The sequence below is a fragment of the Convolutriloba macropyga genome, chromosome 3, assembly GCF_964194025.1.
Source record: "Convolutriloba macropyga chromosome 3, txConMacr16.3, whole genome shotgun sequence".
Taxonomy (NCBI): Eukaryota; Metazoa; Xenacoelomorpha; order Acoela; family Convolutidae; genus Convolutriloba; species Convolutriloba macropyga.
The window spans coordinates 16386287-16400618 of NC_134470.1; the positions used below are offsets into that span (position 1 = coordinate 16386287).

Sequence of the window (14332 nt, forward strand, 5' to 3'; positions counted from 1 at the left end):
TCGCTGGTGTTTTTTTGTACATATGCGGCATTTTTATAATTATTTTCTGTTTTTTGTTTTTCATCTTTTTTTGGAAATAGTTTTTCCGGTTCACTCATAGTCCGTTTTAGGTCTAGCTTTTAGTCATTGAAAATTGTTTGAATTGTACTTCAGGACTTGTTCTGTTATGTTTTTTTTTTACTTCTGCATGCTAAATTTTCTTCCTTTACCTTAGTTCACAGCTTGTTCAAAATTTTGCTTGAAATCCTTTTGACTTCTCTGCGCTAGTTTCACTCTTCTCTTTTTGTACTAAAAGTTTTTTTAGACAGCAGTTGCTCAGCGAAGCAATTCAAAATGAACAGAGTCAGTATCAATAAACGAAATCATAAATAGAATTCTTAGATGCCCGTTACTCGAACTTTGATCTTAGTTGCCATCTCAAATGCTTATTTGTATTGATACTAACCCCAGTGTCGTCTCACTACGAAACAGGAGTACGTTATGCTCCAAAACGACATCAATTTAGTCCCCACTTTAAAATTGTTTGTCGAAAAATCTTGGTTCTGGGAATAGATCTGCCGGTTATGTTTTTTCTTGACCATAGAGGATAACGGTATTCCAATTTTTAATATTGAAAAATCAATTTTTCAGATTTATGATGTTCAGATCTTGGTTTTTTAATAGCTGCCCTCATCTTCTCAGCCGGCTATGATAGCGCTCCTATTTTTTTTAACTTCGTCGAATAAAAAAATGTTTCGCTTTACCTCATTTTGCCGCTTTTTCAACATTTTGCGTGATATCTTTTTGACTTCTCTAGGCTAGTTTCTCTCTTCTCTCATTCTGCTAAAAGTGATTTTGAACATCAGTTGCTCAGCAAAGAAATTCAAAATGAACAGAGTCAGTATAAAAAATTGAAGTCAAGTAGAAACGGGATAAACCCATAAAGCCCAATTTTAGATGCCCGCTATTTGAACGTCGTTCCTATAAGTCTTAGTTACCATCTCTAATGCTTATTGGTATTGATAGTAGCCCCTGTAACCTCTCTCTAAGAAACAGAAGTACGTTATGTTCAACTACGAAATGCCATCAAAATAAATTGGACTTAAAAAATGTTTTTGTACAAAAATCTTTTTTCCATATCTTCTATTCTTTCAATCCCAATCATGCTTATTGGAATCAACGGCGGCTATTTGCCGGCAATCTGCCGGTTATGTTTTAGTTATGTCGAAAGAAGTTCCTATTAATTATTGTGGTCATGTCTTATTCAATTTTTCCTGGGCCGATTTAATCTTTGTCGCTTGATTTTCATAAATTTTGCTGATCTGAATTGCTCTCCTTAACAATTTGAGGTAGCTGGGCTGAAATCGTGGCAGTTTACTACTAAAAGTCAAATAAAAGTGCGCGGGAGTTCATTTTTTCAATTAAAATGATTGCCCATAATAGTTGCCCATAATTAAAACAGTTGCCCATAATAAGCTCTAATATCTTAATTGAAACCCCCTATTGGTGTTAACCCTTCCCCAGAAGTGAGCTACAGTTAAACCCATACCGCCTTGTCTTTTGAGAGCGATTTGATCAAAGACTCAATTTTGCGCTGTCAATTTCCAGAACTTTAAAATGTTTGATTTGCTTCTTAATTCTTCTTAATACTATCAAAATTTGTAGAAATTAAATTAGTTCTGCGGTCTTTTTAATCGATTTTGCTTTTGACCGATTTTTCGTCTCACGCTTTTACTTTTCGTCCTAAAAAACGAGATAAACAGGTAAAGCCCGGAGGGCCTAAGTATGCGATTAATCGAAGCTGTTTTTAGGAGGCATAAATTCAAGGTGTAAAGGGCGGTTCTTAATCAAGAGTTTTACCCCCTGCCCACAATGTTGTATCTTTGTCGGACGAGTTCTTGTCTAAACATCGTTTGCAAAGGAGATTTGAAAGTACGGATTAGGGCCGTCTTTCAACTTTCTAGCTATTTTCCGAGCAGTTGTTATTCTTCTTGGAGATATCTAGTAGGCAGTATGACAGTAGTCTAAATATAAACCTGTAAATATTGAATTAAATTGTCTTCAGGGGCCAATCAGTTACGGAGTAGATCGCGTGCAGCCACTAGAGAAGAGAGACGACCACAAGCAATAGACACCATAGGCAAGGATTCGCTCATACAAGCTCTGACCAAAACTCTAAACAACAATAACCACTCAAACGAGAACCAAAACGATCACCAACCTCAGTTTCAAATGACACAGACGTTGAACAACACATCCCATATTGATGACATCACATTGCCAACTTCGGTCGCAGCTGTTTCTCCATGTGGAGTTGGAAATCTTTCAGTTGCGGACGATATTCTTGCTATTCTGACGGAAGCAACTTCAGACGAAACAAAAGACAATACAACCACGACAGTTACTAGCGTTGGAAGTCTCTCGCCTGACTTGCGAGAGCTTTTGGCTGCTAACAACGACTCAACGGCTGAAGTGCTGGAGGACATCGCAGCTGATCCATCATCGTTTCTGGCCTCTATTATGGCTTCCAGTAACGATGGTGTTGCAGGGTTTTCTGGCCTGAACACGGCTGCTCTTGGCTCGAGTTACTTGAGAGGCATCAATAAGAAGATGATCAACAATGTTCTATCCAAGTTTCTATGAGAACCCTTTCAATTACATGCCAGCATTGAGGCAGAGATTTTCCAAGCATGCGTTATTTATGTGTGTTTATCAGTTCGACTTCTAACTTAACCGATAAATGTTGAAAGCTGATGCGTATTGCTGTATAATTGAGTTTATGTATATTTTGACTGGGTCGATTTTAGCTACACGAGTATGAACCGAGTGCGGTCACATAATTTATAATACATTTCTTGACGTGCAATATTTCGGAATTGTGTTAACAATGTCTATCATTCGAGCTGTACGGTTACCGTTATTTTTTCCCCCAAGTTTATGGGCCATTTCGGTTGACAACGTGTGTGTATTTTGTAGGATGATGGAGTTTGCTCTCATTGTTAACATAAGTCCTATTTCGTGCTGTATGTATTCATTTAATGATGCGCTATGGCAGGAAACAAAGTAAAAAATACCTCCATTCCAAAACTGACTTCCTCATATTTTCAAACCTTCCTAAGTGAAATATTTCCAGCTTTGCTCGCCAATTTAATTTCTCTATTTTTACCTGTTCTTGTATATCCTCACGCTTTCGATATTGCTTAAATGTCGCTTTTAATTTGATTGTGTTTTATCAGGTACTTTTAGTTTAATCAGTGTTAGTCTGGGGTCAAAAGGGACATACATTCTGTACTAGTTGCTGTTATTGATTAGACAGGCCGTTTAATGGTTTTAGTGATACTTATAATATTATGTTACTATATATATGATTTGGTAGATAGACGTGCAATTTGTTTTCGTTGTTTTGTGTTTTTGGTGCAATACTTATGGCGAATAATAATAGTCCTTCTATAATATCACAGAAGTATATATAAATGATATGAACGAATGAAGAAATTTGATTTCTCTAATGCTCTTTTCAAAATAGGCAGAAAGGAAGTATATGCCCGAACGATCAGGATGACGCAAATAGAGTCAAGAAGGAAGTTACGAAATTGAATAGTTGTTTGGGCTGAAGTTGAAAGACAAAAAGTGAAATTGATTAGTAAACATTTGTCGATAAATAAGTTTAATATTTCTCATGTTGCTTTGAGAAATTGTCAGTGATCGAGTTTTTGACCAACAAGATTTGCCAACTTAGACAATTTTTTTCCTGAAATTCAACAAAAAACACTTGCGTTGCGTTAAGGAAGTTATTGCATTTTTTTTCTGAAAGCATGTATTAGCCGGTATAAATGTCGAAGTATTCAGCTCATTTATCCTGTTAGACCATTTCGCTGAAAATGGCCTTAAAATTTTAAAAAAATGTTGATGCATGCATAATCTCTCAAATTAGGGAAATTAGAACCATCCCGAGTGGACCGGGGATGGTTAGCTTGTAAGATCTTGTTCAGAATCTTACAAGAGGATGCATCGTCTTACAAGATTTTCTGATAGATTCTTACAAGATAAGCATTCGTCTTACAAGATGATTAAAAGATAAACATTCGTCTTATATGATTCTTACAAGATTAACCGTCGTCTTGCAAGGATCGAAATACACAGAACTGAAATACACAGCGCATAAAAAAAATTTGGAGAAGATGCACAAGACGAAAAAACATGTAATTTGTTCTAAACAGTGTGAAACTTGAAAATCAAAAAAATTTCTTTGAGTAATAAATTTACACCCAGCATTAAATGGAAAGTGCGAATATGGGTCTTTCTGTTCCTCCAGATTGAATGCAATGAGAAAAAATTGATTTAAAAAAATAATTCGGCATTTTTATTTTTTCATAAGAGAATAAAAAGTAAGGGAAAAAATAATTTCTTTCACGTTTTTAGTTTTTGGCAATAAGTCAAAAGTAGAAGTTTATAATTTTGTACTGATGCAGTAAAAATTATCTTGAAAAGTTTTTTTCAATCAAATTAATGAATAAAATTATCAGTCAAAATTACGCAACCAATTCTCAAAACTTCAATGCATTAAATGAAGAAAATTGCGCATAAAAGAATGCAGCTCGACCGGAACGAACTTGCAAGAATCTTACAAGATAACCATTCATCTTGTAAGATCTTACAAGATAACCATCTTTTGTAAGAATTTTGTCTGAACTTATAAGATAACCGTCTCTTATAAGAATCTTGTAAGATCTTACAAGATAACCATTCTCCCTCGTCGAGGGATTACATTAAATTTCGTTTTGTCAGAAGTGATAGTTATAGCGGTGATGAGGTTTTCTCATCCTGGACAATCGAAAATTAGTCGATTTTCTATCGTTTTTAAAATTCTCGCTTGATTTGTTGTGTACTGAAAATCAAGGGTTTGATCGATGGATTTCTGCGCTCAAATAATGAATTTTATCGACGATTCGAACTCAGTTGAGATCAGTATTTCTAAATACACCTAGAGTATTTCTAAATAGAATTTCACTATTTTCTATGTTGTGAGTAACCTTTATCTTGCGGTTCTTTTACACCCTGAAACGCAATAGATGTTGAGATTTCTTTTTTAAAGAAGCATTATTTATTGCAAATATGGAAACCAATGTGTTGTTTGTAGTAACTAGCACTTATCACTGCTATCCTATGTATTTATATATTGCTTTTATACGGAGTTAAGGAAAAGAATCCTGCATGGGAAAAATGAATCTCAGAATGTTGAATTTTCATTAAAAGTTGAAATTCGGCGTGTTTTTCGTTCTATTACTTCGAAAAAGTACGAGCACAATGAGTACTTCTACTTAAACAAACAAATGCGTGGTTTGTTTGTTGATTTGTGCCGGACAATTTTATCAATGAACCGAATAAAAGGGAGAAGTAATAGGTATCTGACCAGACCATTATTTTCTCCATATTTTCAATTGCTCTCGAACGAAGTTGGAAGCGCTTTTTTTCCAGAACATTCTTTGACTTCTCGAGTGACTTCTTCGCCCCTGCCTTCTTCATTTTGGAGTAATCTCAATTTCTTCCTTGTCAGAAGTAAAGTTTGTTGCTAAAATAAAAGTGATTGTAGCATAGCAATTCACACGGGGCTGGTAGCCAAGTTGTTAATGCTGGTGCCGAGTACTCCGGAGATTGGCGGGTGTAATCGCTCCTTCTTCGGATGTTAGCACCCATAAAGAAAATATATCAAGGCCGAGACATCTGAATTAGATTGCCTCGCTTGATGTTCGAGAGCAATCTGTCCGACTTGAGTTGGTTTGTGTTTAATTGCTCTCGAACGAAGGTTGTAGCAATTATATTAGTCATGTCGATCTTTTTTATTCGATTTTTTGCTTGACCGATTTTTCGTCTGACGCTTTTGACTTTTCGTCCTCATAAACGGTACAAACAGGTAGCGCCCAGCGGGCAATAAGTGCTCTTAGAGCCTTCAGCTCTGTTTCAGCTCAAACTGTTGGAGACTTATACTTATGGTGTGAATGGCGGTTCTTAGAGGTTGAAGACACCCCCACTGGTCCCCCGCTATTGTACCCCCCGCCCCAACGCACTGTTGCCACCCACCCCAGTGTTTCTCTACCCCTCTATCCACCCATCAGACCCCGGTGTACCCCCCCCCCCCCCCCCCCCCAGAACCCCCAGAAATAGAAACAGGATAAACCCATAAAGCCCATTTTTAGATGCCCGGTACTTGAACTTTGTTCTCATAAGTTTTAGTTACTATCTATAATGCTTAATGGTATTGATACTGGACCCTGTAGCCTCTCACTGAGAGACAGGAGTACGTTCAATTACAAAATGACATCAAAATAAATCGCACTTAAAAATGTTTTTGTACAAAATTCAATTTTTGTTGATATTTTCTTTTCTTTCAGTCCCAATGGAGTTATGGGAGTCAACGGCGGCTATTTTCCGGCAATCTGCCGGGTATGTTTTGAGCTTTTTCAGCCCTAGGTGTCAAAGAACCCCCTCTAGGGTGTGACAATATGTTACTGCATAGTTTCTAGTGGTAGTGGCATGGTTTCAACATTTATCACGAATTTTAGCATTTTTTTTGATAAAACTTGCAAATTCTTTCAATTTTCTGACATTTTTACTTTTTCAGGTCTGTCTTGACCCAGGGGCCAGAAAATTTCCTAAGAAAATTTCCATAAGTCACTGACAACTTTTTATTGGCCTTGGAATATTTTTTCAACTGTTTAATATCAAAAATTTTAGCATTTTTTTTAATAAAACTTGCTTTTTTTCAAGTTTTGGAAATTCTGTCGATTAGGTTTTTTGGGGTTCCAGAGCCAAGCAGTATTCTCTAGGGTTTTGAAAATAGGTGACTGTACATTTTTTAGATGTAATTGAGTGTGTTGCCTGCTTTTAATATCACGAATTAAGCATTTTTTGACAATTTTCTATTTTTTCAGTCTTTTGACATTGTCATTATTCAGGCTTTCTGAGCCTCAAGGGGTTTGATTCCCGTAAGGGTTTGATAATACGTTATTGGAAAATTTTTGCTGGTCATGAGTTAATTTTCAACTTTTTAATATCGCAAGTTTTTAAAAATTTTTTGTAAAATTTGCAATGTTTTTTAAGTTTAATATTGTTTGGAATTTTTTGAGTTTCTCTAGCCTCAAGAGGCACGAAACCTCCTCTAGAGCTTTGATAATATGTTACTGCATAGTTCATAAATGTAATGGAATTGTGATCAATTTTTCTAATGACTCCAGTTTAGTAGTTTTTGGATAAAGTTTAATTTCCAAATTTGTGGAAAACTTTTGTCATGTTCCAAGTGAATGATCTTTATGAAGAAAAGAAACAATTTCAGGCGTGAATCTGGGATACTGGATAGTCTTTTGAGACAATGAATTGAATCTTAAGATGTTCATATCTTGAATTTTTGCAAGATTTTGTTAAAATTTGCAATCGTTTCCAAAATATTTCGATGTTTTTCCATTTCTGGGATTAACGACCATTACTGGCCAACGAGACTTTTTGTGTCTCGGAGATGGGTTACGTGAGAGAACCTTCGAGACAAAAAATGAACTATTTTATTGCGAAGTTGAAAACTTTTTTAATTTTGCCTTTCGGTTTTTCTACGATTTATTTACTAACAAGGCTAGAAAACTAGAAGCTGCAGAGTGGAATCCCAGCATCGAAAAATTCCTATCTCTCTTTCTCTCTCTGTCGGTTAGGGTTTCTTTCCTTATCTTTCTCGTTCACGGTTTATCTCTCACTCTCTCTCTCTCTCTCTCTCTCTCTCTTTGTTGTTGCAGCACTTCAGCTGCTGTTATGTTGGCGTAATGTCATCATCTCTGATCCTCATTAACAATGAGTTATAGTAGAACTGGTTTTTTTTATCCAAAATGACTTGACAAGCACTTTTTAGGAGATTATTTTTAATTGCTCTCAAAAGCAATTTGTAGCAATTATATTAGTCCTGTTGGTCTTTTCTATGCGATTTTTTGCTTGACCGATTTTTTTCTGATCTATTTGTTTTGTGGTCCTCAAAAATGGGATACACAGGTATTGCCCAGCGGGCATTAAGTTTTCTTTGAGCCTTTCAGCTCACTAGTCTCCATGCATGCTATTCGCTGAAACTGTTTTGGAGAATTATGACGTGAAGGGCGGTTCTTATAGGTTGACCTACCCTCCCCCCCTCTCACATCAGCCCCCATCACTTCACCCCAATCCCCACCTGGCACGTTCAGGCCGTAAGGGCCCCGTGTAGCCAAGACCCCCCTCCTACCGTTGCCCCCCCCCCCCCACTGTTGCCAGTCTGTGTTCAAAGTCTTTTTTCATCATTGTTTCCTAATTTACTTTCCTTTTTCTGGTTGCAAAAAGTTATGTTACCTACCACTTCAAATTACCAATAACCGTTGCAAACGAGAATAGACAGAGACAGACAATATCAAGAATCTAAATGTTAAAAAGCCAATAAAACCCCTCCACGGTGGTGGAAATAGCTCACAATGCCTAAAACTACTTTTTAAACACAGTGACTCAGGCGCGCCGATTCAAATTTCAGCGACAACTAATAAATCCCATAATCAATTCCATAATTCAAAACTGGCTGTTAAACAACACAGCCAGTTTTTAGTTTTTATGGGAAAAAGCAATGAGTATAAAAACCGCACTCAGCAACCGGAATTTTTAGCAGTCAGCAGCAGTATACTTACTCTTGTGATAAAGTGAAATGTTTTCTCGAATTTGTTAAATATTTTGTACAATGTTAACATTAATTTTGAAGAGAGATTTAACAGTAATTTCTAAAAACAAACAGAATTAGAAGTTGTCCGAAAGTGTTGCCAAATTTTATGGTGTCTAGAATTTTATTAGGTACGTCAGTAATTCTAGATTGATTATTTGTCGTTGCTCGCGTAAATGTGGGATGGTTTTAGATATCTTTTACAATAATTTTTGATCTTTTTTGTTTAATTTTCTTCTGTCAATGAGTTCTCAAAAAAATTTTAAGAATAAAACAAAACCAGCCAAGGAATGGTTTCAACTTAAAATAAATATTGTCGTTAAACAGTAGAAATATTGGTTGCAAAATTATCATCAAATTTACTCGAAAATTGGACAAAGTGAGGGTGACCCCTTAAAGTTGCATTTTAGTTCTAAGCGTAGTGTCCTTTGAAACGGCTGCATAAATTGTAATTGAATTTTATTGTGTATGCTCTTATTATTCTTCAAAACCGGGAGCATTTAGTTTATTCAATGAACCTTAGCTGATTGAAAACTTGTTTTATGCACTTCAGAAGCATAACTTTCTGAATCAAAATATTTGAAAACATGAGTTGTATGAGACTCATTTTTTCTGTTGTGCTAAATCATCTTGCATTATTTATTGAATTACTTGAAGTTGAGTTACCACAGAGGATGAGTGTTGCTCCAGCTAACACTGACTAACTGACTTTGCTCGACAATTGAACTTTTGAGGACATAGTACTTACGATTTTCAGAAGCCTGCGATTAAAAAAAAGGACAGAATGAGAGATTTTAAGGAATCTTCCAGCGACGTAACAGCATAGTTGTTGATGGGCCTTTCAGACGCATATGGTGTAAATAAATTTATCTTAGCTCTCTATCTTTTGCTTGTTTAATCTATCAATTGGGAACAGTAATCTTGGATGACTTCTCCACCTACAGAAGTAAAACCAACAGATAGCGGCCAAACTATGAGCGCATCTGTGGCGTCCGCAGCAACGGTTGCTAAAAGAGTCGCGGCATCAAAAGCAGTTGAGATGTTTGTGAATGGCGGAAAGAACATGAGGATAGGCTTGGGAAGCGGATCTACAGTTGTCCATGTTGCAAGTGCTCTTAAACAGGTAGGAAATTGTGATAGTATCGAGACGTTTTCAATCGATTTTATCCACGATAAAAGCTAATCCCGGGAAGGAAAGACACCAATGTGGTAGAATAGAACCGTATGATAGTGGGTAGAACCGTATAAAAAAGGAATGCAGTTGGGTAATTAACGTTTGCATGTACTGTAATTATCGCTTGCACATAAATATTACGAATGGCAGCAAATCAGGATAGGCAAGGAGTAATTTTTGGAACCCAGGTTTTTAAGTAACTGCAAGGAACTCGCGTGTTGCTAGACTGGTTTTCGGTTGGTTACATTTTGTTAACAAATTCTGCAAAAATTGTGGCGTAGGTAGTCTCTCGCACAGCATAAATTTTCCAAAACTGCTAATTAATGAGAAATTAAATTAAGAACGCGAATTTTAACTTCAAACTTGATCTCCAAAAGCAATGAGAAAAGAGCTTTCACCCAGAAAGAGATTGATTGCCCTGCGCATTTAAATTCTGTGTATCAGATAAATTTAATATCCCATCACGAGGATAATATGAAATTCAAACGTTATTTTTCTTTTGTGGAGAAGGAAGAAACTTAAATAAAAAAGTTAAGTGATGCAATTTTTTTGGCTTGGATTCCCGCAAAACAATCTTATTGTTCCGACCCCTCTTGAGGGGGAAGGAACTATATGCTCAAATGGGTTTTATTTTCTGTCAATGTTGGCCGATCGATATATTCATTGTTCCGACCCCTCTTGAGGGGGAAAGAACTATATGCTCAAATGGGTTTTTTGTTCTGTCAATATTGGCCGATCGATATATTCATCGTAGAGAGTTGAGACTGGTATCATTAGAAAGCTTATCCAGCGCATAATATGGAATTAAAAAGATTTTTTTAATTTTCGTTTTTTTACGGCGAGAATTTTCCGGAATTTTTGACTAAAACTTCGCCAATTGTGCAAAAATTTGTTAATTTTTGTTTAGAAAGTGTTCTTGATTTTTATTTGTAAAGACAGAAACTTTATTGTAGGCTATTTTTATTAAGTTTTTTGTCAACAATTCTGGCTAAATGTTTCAAAATTAAGACTTTTCATAAAAAAACAGCACGAAATAAGTTTCTTTAGTCCAGTTTGATTAAAATTACTGGAAGTACAAACCCAACCACCACTAACACAATCTTTTTAGACTGAAAATGGGGCTTTTCTACTTCAAATTTTGTTGAGTGCTTGATGAGTGTTGCTCCAGCTAACACTGACTAACTGACTTTGCTCGACAATTGAACTTTCGAGGAGGACATAGTACTTACGATTTTCAGAAGCCTGTGCTTAAAAAAAGGACAGAATGAGAGATTTTAAGGAATCTTCCAGCGACGTAACAGCATAATTTTCGATGGGCCTTTCAGATGGATGTGGTGTAAATAAATATCTTAGCTCTATCTTTTGCTTGTTAAATCTATCAATTGGGAACAGTAATCTTGGATGACTTCACCTACAGAAGTGAAACCAAGAGATAGCGGCCAAACTATGAGCGCATCTGTGGCGTCCGCAGCAACAGTCGCTAAAAGAGTCGCGGCATGAAAAGCAGTTGCGATGTTTGTGAATGGGGGAAAGAACATGAGGATAGGCTTGGGAAGCGCATCTACAGTTGTCCATGTTGCAAGTGCTCTTAAACAGGTAGGAAATTGTGATAGTATCGAGACGTTTTCAATCGATTTTATCCACGATAAAAGCTAATCCCGGGAAGGAAAGACACCAATCTTGGTAGAATAGAACCGTATGATATTGGGTGGAACCGTATTAAAAAGGAATGCAGTTGGGTAGTTAACGTTTGCATGTACTGTAATTATCGCTTGCACATAAATATTACGAATGGCAGCAAATCAGGATAGGCAAGGAGTAATTTTTGGAACCCAGGTTTTTAAGTACCTGCAAGGAACTCACTTGCAAGGAACTCACGTGTTGCTAGACTGGTTTTCGGTTGGTTACATTTTGTTAACAAATTCTGCAAAAATTGTGGCGTAGGTAGTCTCTCGCACAGCATAAATTTTCCAAAACTGCTAATTAATGAGAAATTAAATTAAGAACGCGAATTTTAACTTCAAACTTGATCTCCAAAAGCAATGAGAAAAGAGAGTTTTCACCCAGAAAGAGATTGATTGCCCTGCGCATTTAAATTCTGTGTATCAGATAAATTTAATATCCCATCACGAGGATAATATGAAATTCAAACGTTATTTTTCTTTTGTGGAAAAGGAAGAAACTTAAATAAAAAAGTTAAGTGATGCAATTTTTTTGGCTTGGATTCCCGCAAAACAATCTTATTGTTCCGACCCCTCTTGAGGGGGAAGGAACTATATGCTCAACTGGGTTTTTTGTTCTGTCAATGTTAGCCGATCGATATATTCATTGTTCCGACCCCTCTTGAGGGCGAGGGAACTATATGCTCAAATGGGTTTTTTGTTCTGTCAATTATGGCCGATCGATATATTCATCGTAGAGAGTTGAGACTGGTATTATTAGAAAGTTTCTCCAGCGCATAATATGGAATGAAAAAGATTTTTTTAATTTTCGTTTTTTTACGGGGAGTTATCGAGGTTTAAATTTTGAGAAAATAGAGTGAATTCCAGGGAGAATTTTCCGGAATTTTTGACTAAAACTTCGCCAATTGTGCTTAAATTTGTTAATTTTTTTAGAAAGTGTTCTTGATTTTTATTTGTAAAGACAGAAACTTTATTATAGGCTATTTTTATTAAGTTTTTTGTCAACAATTCTGGCTAAATGTTTCAAAATTAAGACTTTTCATCAAAAACAGCACGAAATAAGTTTCTTTAGTCCATTTTGATCCAATTTACTGGAAGTACAAACCCAACCACCACTAACAGAATCTTTTTAGACTGAAAATGGGGCTTCTCTACTTCAAATTTTGTTGAGAGTGCTCTGTAATTAAAACTTTGCCGTTTTTTGCTAAATTTGTTCGTTGATTATCAAAAACGCAGCATCTATTTTTGAGATTTAACTAACAAAATATCAATATCTAGAACATTGAATAATTAAGTGTTCCTAATGGACAAACAACATTAGCAAGGCTAGTTTTGGACCAATCTTGGACTGGTATAAACCAAAAATAATTCGGATTGTAATCAGCCGGTTTTTTTATGAAAAAAATCGATCTTTTCTACATTAATTAAATAACAGAACATCTCAAACCAAAGATCACTAATGATAGGTCCAATTGAATTCCTAAATAGCTCCACATTGTATCTAGTTGATTACTTGAAAGCTTTTGCTTGTTTTGACTTTTAAAAGTATTTGATTTTTAAATAAATAATGACTTATTGAACTTTGCCTCTATTTTTCTCTTAGTTTGGTCAACTTGTAGCTTATCTTATTGTCAGCAATGAACGAATACTTCTTCTTTCTATTGAAATCAAATTCAGTATTTTTTTGCGATTTTACGCCTTAAGTTATGGTTTTCTGGCTTTGATATTACTAGATTTCACATTTTTTCACGTTTTCTAGTTTGTCACATTATCACGTTATTAGCAGTTCGGATATTACTTTTTTGGCTTTCAAAATAAGGCACAATTGATAATATTAAAATCCTTGAAGATCTAGATTATGATTTTAACGGCTTCGACACTACTTTCTCGAAGAATTTATTTGAGTTTTTAAAATTTTGGCTTTAACTGTCCTTTTTACTTGGTCTTTTTAGTCGTATGAAACTTCCAGTCAATGTCCCGGTTTCCTTGGCTTGTTAAGGAAGAATAGATTATCCGATTTTTTGATATTAGTAAATAGCTGATGGCTGTCATGACTCTGAAAACAATTGTTTTTTAAAATAAAAAAATACACTTTGTAACTTCGCAAGTTTGCTCCTTTTATTGTCTGTTTTTTATCTAGTCTCCGTTAATTACCAGCCAAATATGACAGATTGTTGTCCAGGGAAGGTTTCAACAGGGGTTGGTGTCACATAATCTAATGTTTTTAAAGAGTTCGTTGACTTAACTGCCTTTGACACGAAGTAATTTAATTTTTGATTTTTGTCATGTTTGACGTTCTTTTTGTAGACTTAAGACATATTCTGTAAAATTTCAATTCTCAAGGGCTTGCTTTGGAAAGAATAAACAAACCTATTTAGTTATGTTTTTCTGTAATTAATGGCGTTCATGTTTTTGGAATTATTTTTTTCGAAAAAAATTATAGTGTTACTTAATTTTGCATTTCTTTTCATTTTTATCTACTTGTTACCTAGCTTCTTTAATGAGTGTTTACATAATACATTATCGGCGCATAATACATATTTTGATGGCCATAGTATGGCTTTACGGTTTCAAAAGCGTTTTCTGCCAAGTTTTATTTGATTTTTTCTTTGTCTATTTGTTGTTCTTCTTGTAACCGCATAAAAAATTGAATACCGGCAGTTCTTAATTCCTTCTATAGAAGAATTGGGAATGTTACACCTATGGGGTATTTTTGTTGATTTCTATTGGTTTTCGTTGCTTTGAAATTAATTGTTTTAAAAAAATTAAGCGAATTTTACAACT

At 35.4% G+C, this 14332-nt stretch overlaps 2 protein-coding genes across 2 annotated transcripts in view; both read left to right on the plus strand.

Annotated features, from left to right (window-relative positions):
• LOC142335998 (uncharacterized) overlaps positions 1–3488 on the plus strand; it is a 28601-nt gene extending 25113 nt beyond the window's left edge. Inside the window, exon 5 of the mRNA XM_075384438.1 lies at positions 2045–3488. Coding sequence (XP_075240553.1) covers positions 2045–2622 — 578 coding nt within the window. The 3' untranslated portion in view covers positions 2623–3488. The remainder of the gene's footprint in view (positions 1–2044) is intronic.
• Positions 3489–9516: 6028 nt separating this feature from the next.
• Positions 9517–14332, plus strand: part of LOC142336000 (ribose-5-phosphate isomerase-like) — a 41464-nt gene continuing 36648 nt past the window's right edge. The window contains exon 1 of the mRNA XM_075384440.1: positions 9517–9815. Within this exon, the coding sequence (XP_075240555.1) occupies positions 9618–9815 (198 nt within the window). The 5' untranslated portion in view covers positions 9517–9617. The remainder of the gene's footprint in view (positions 9816–14332) is intronic.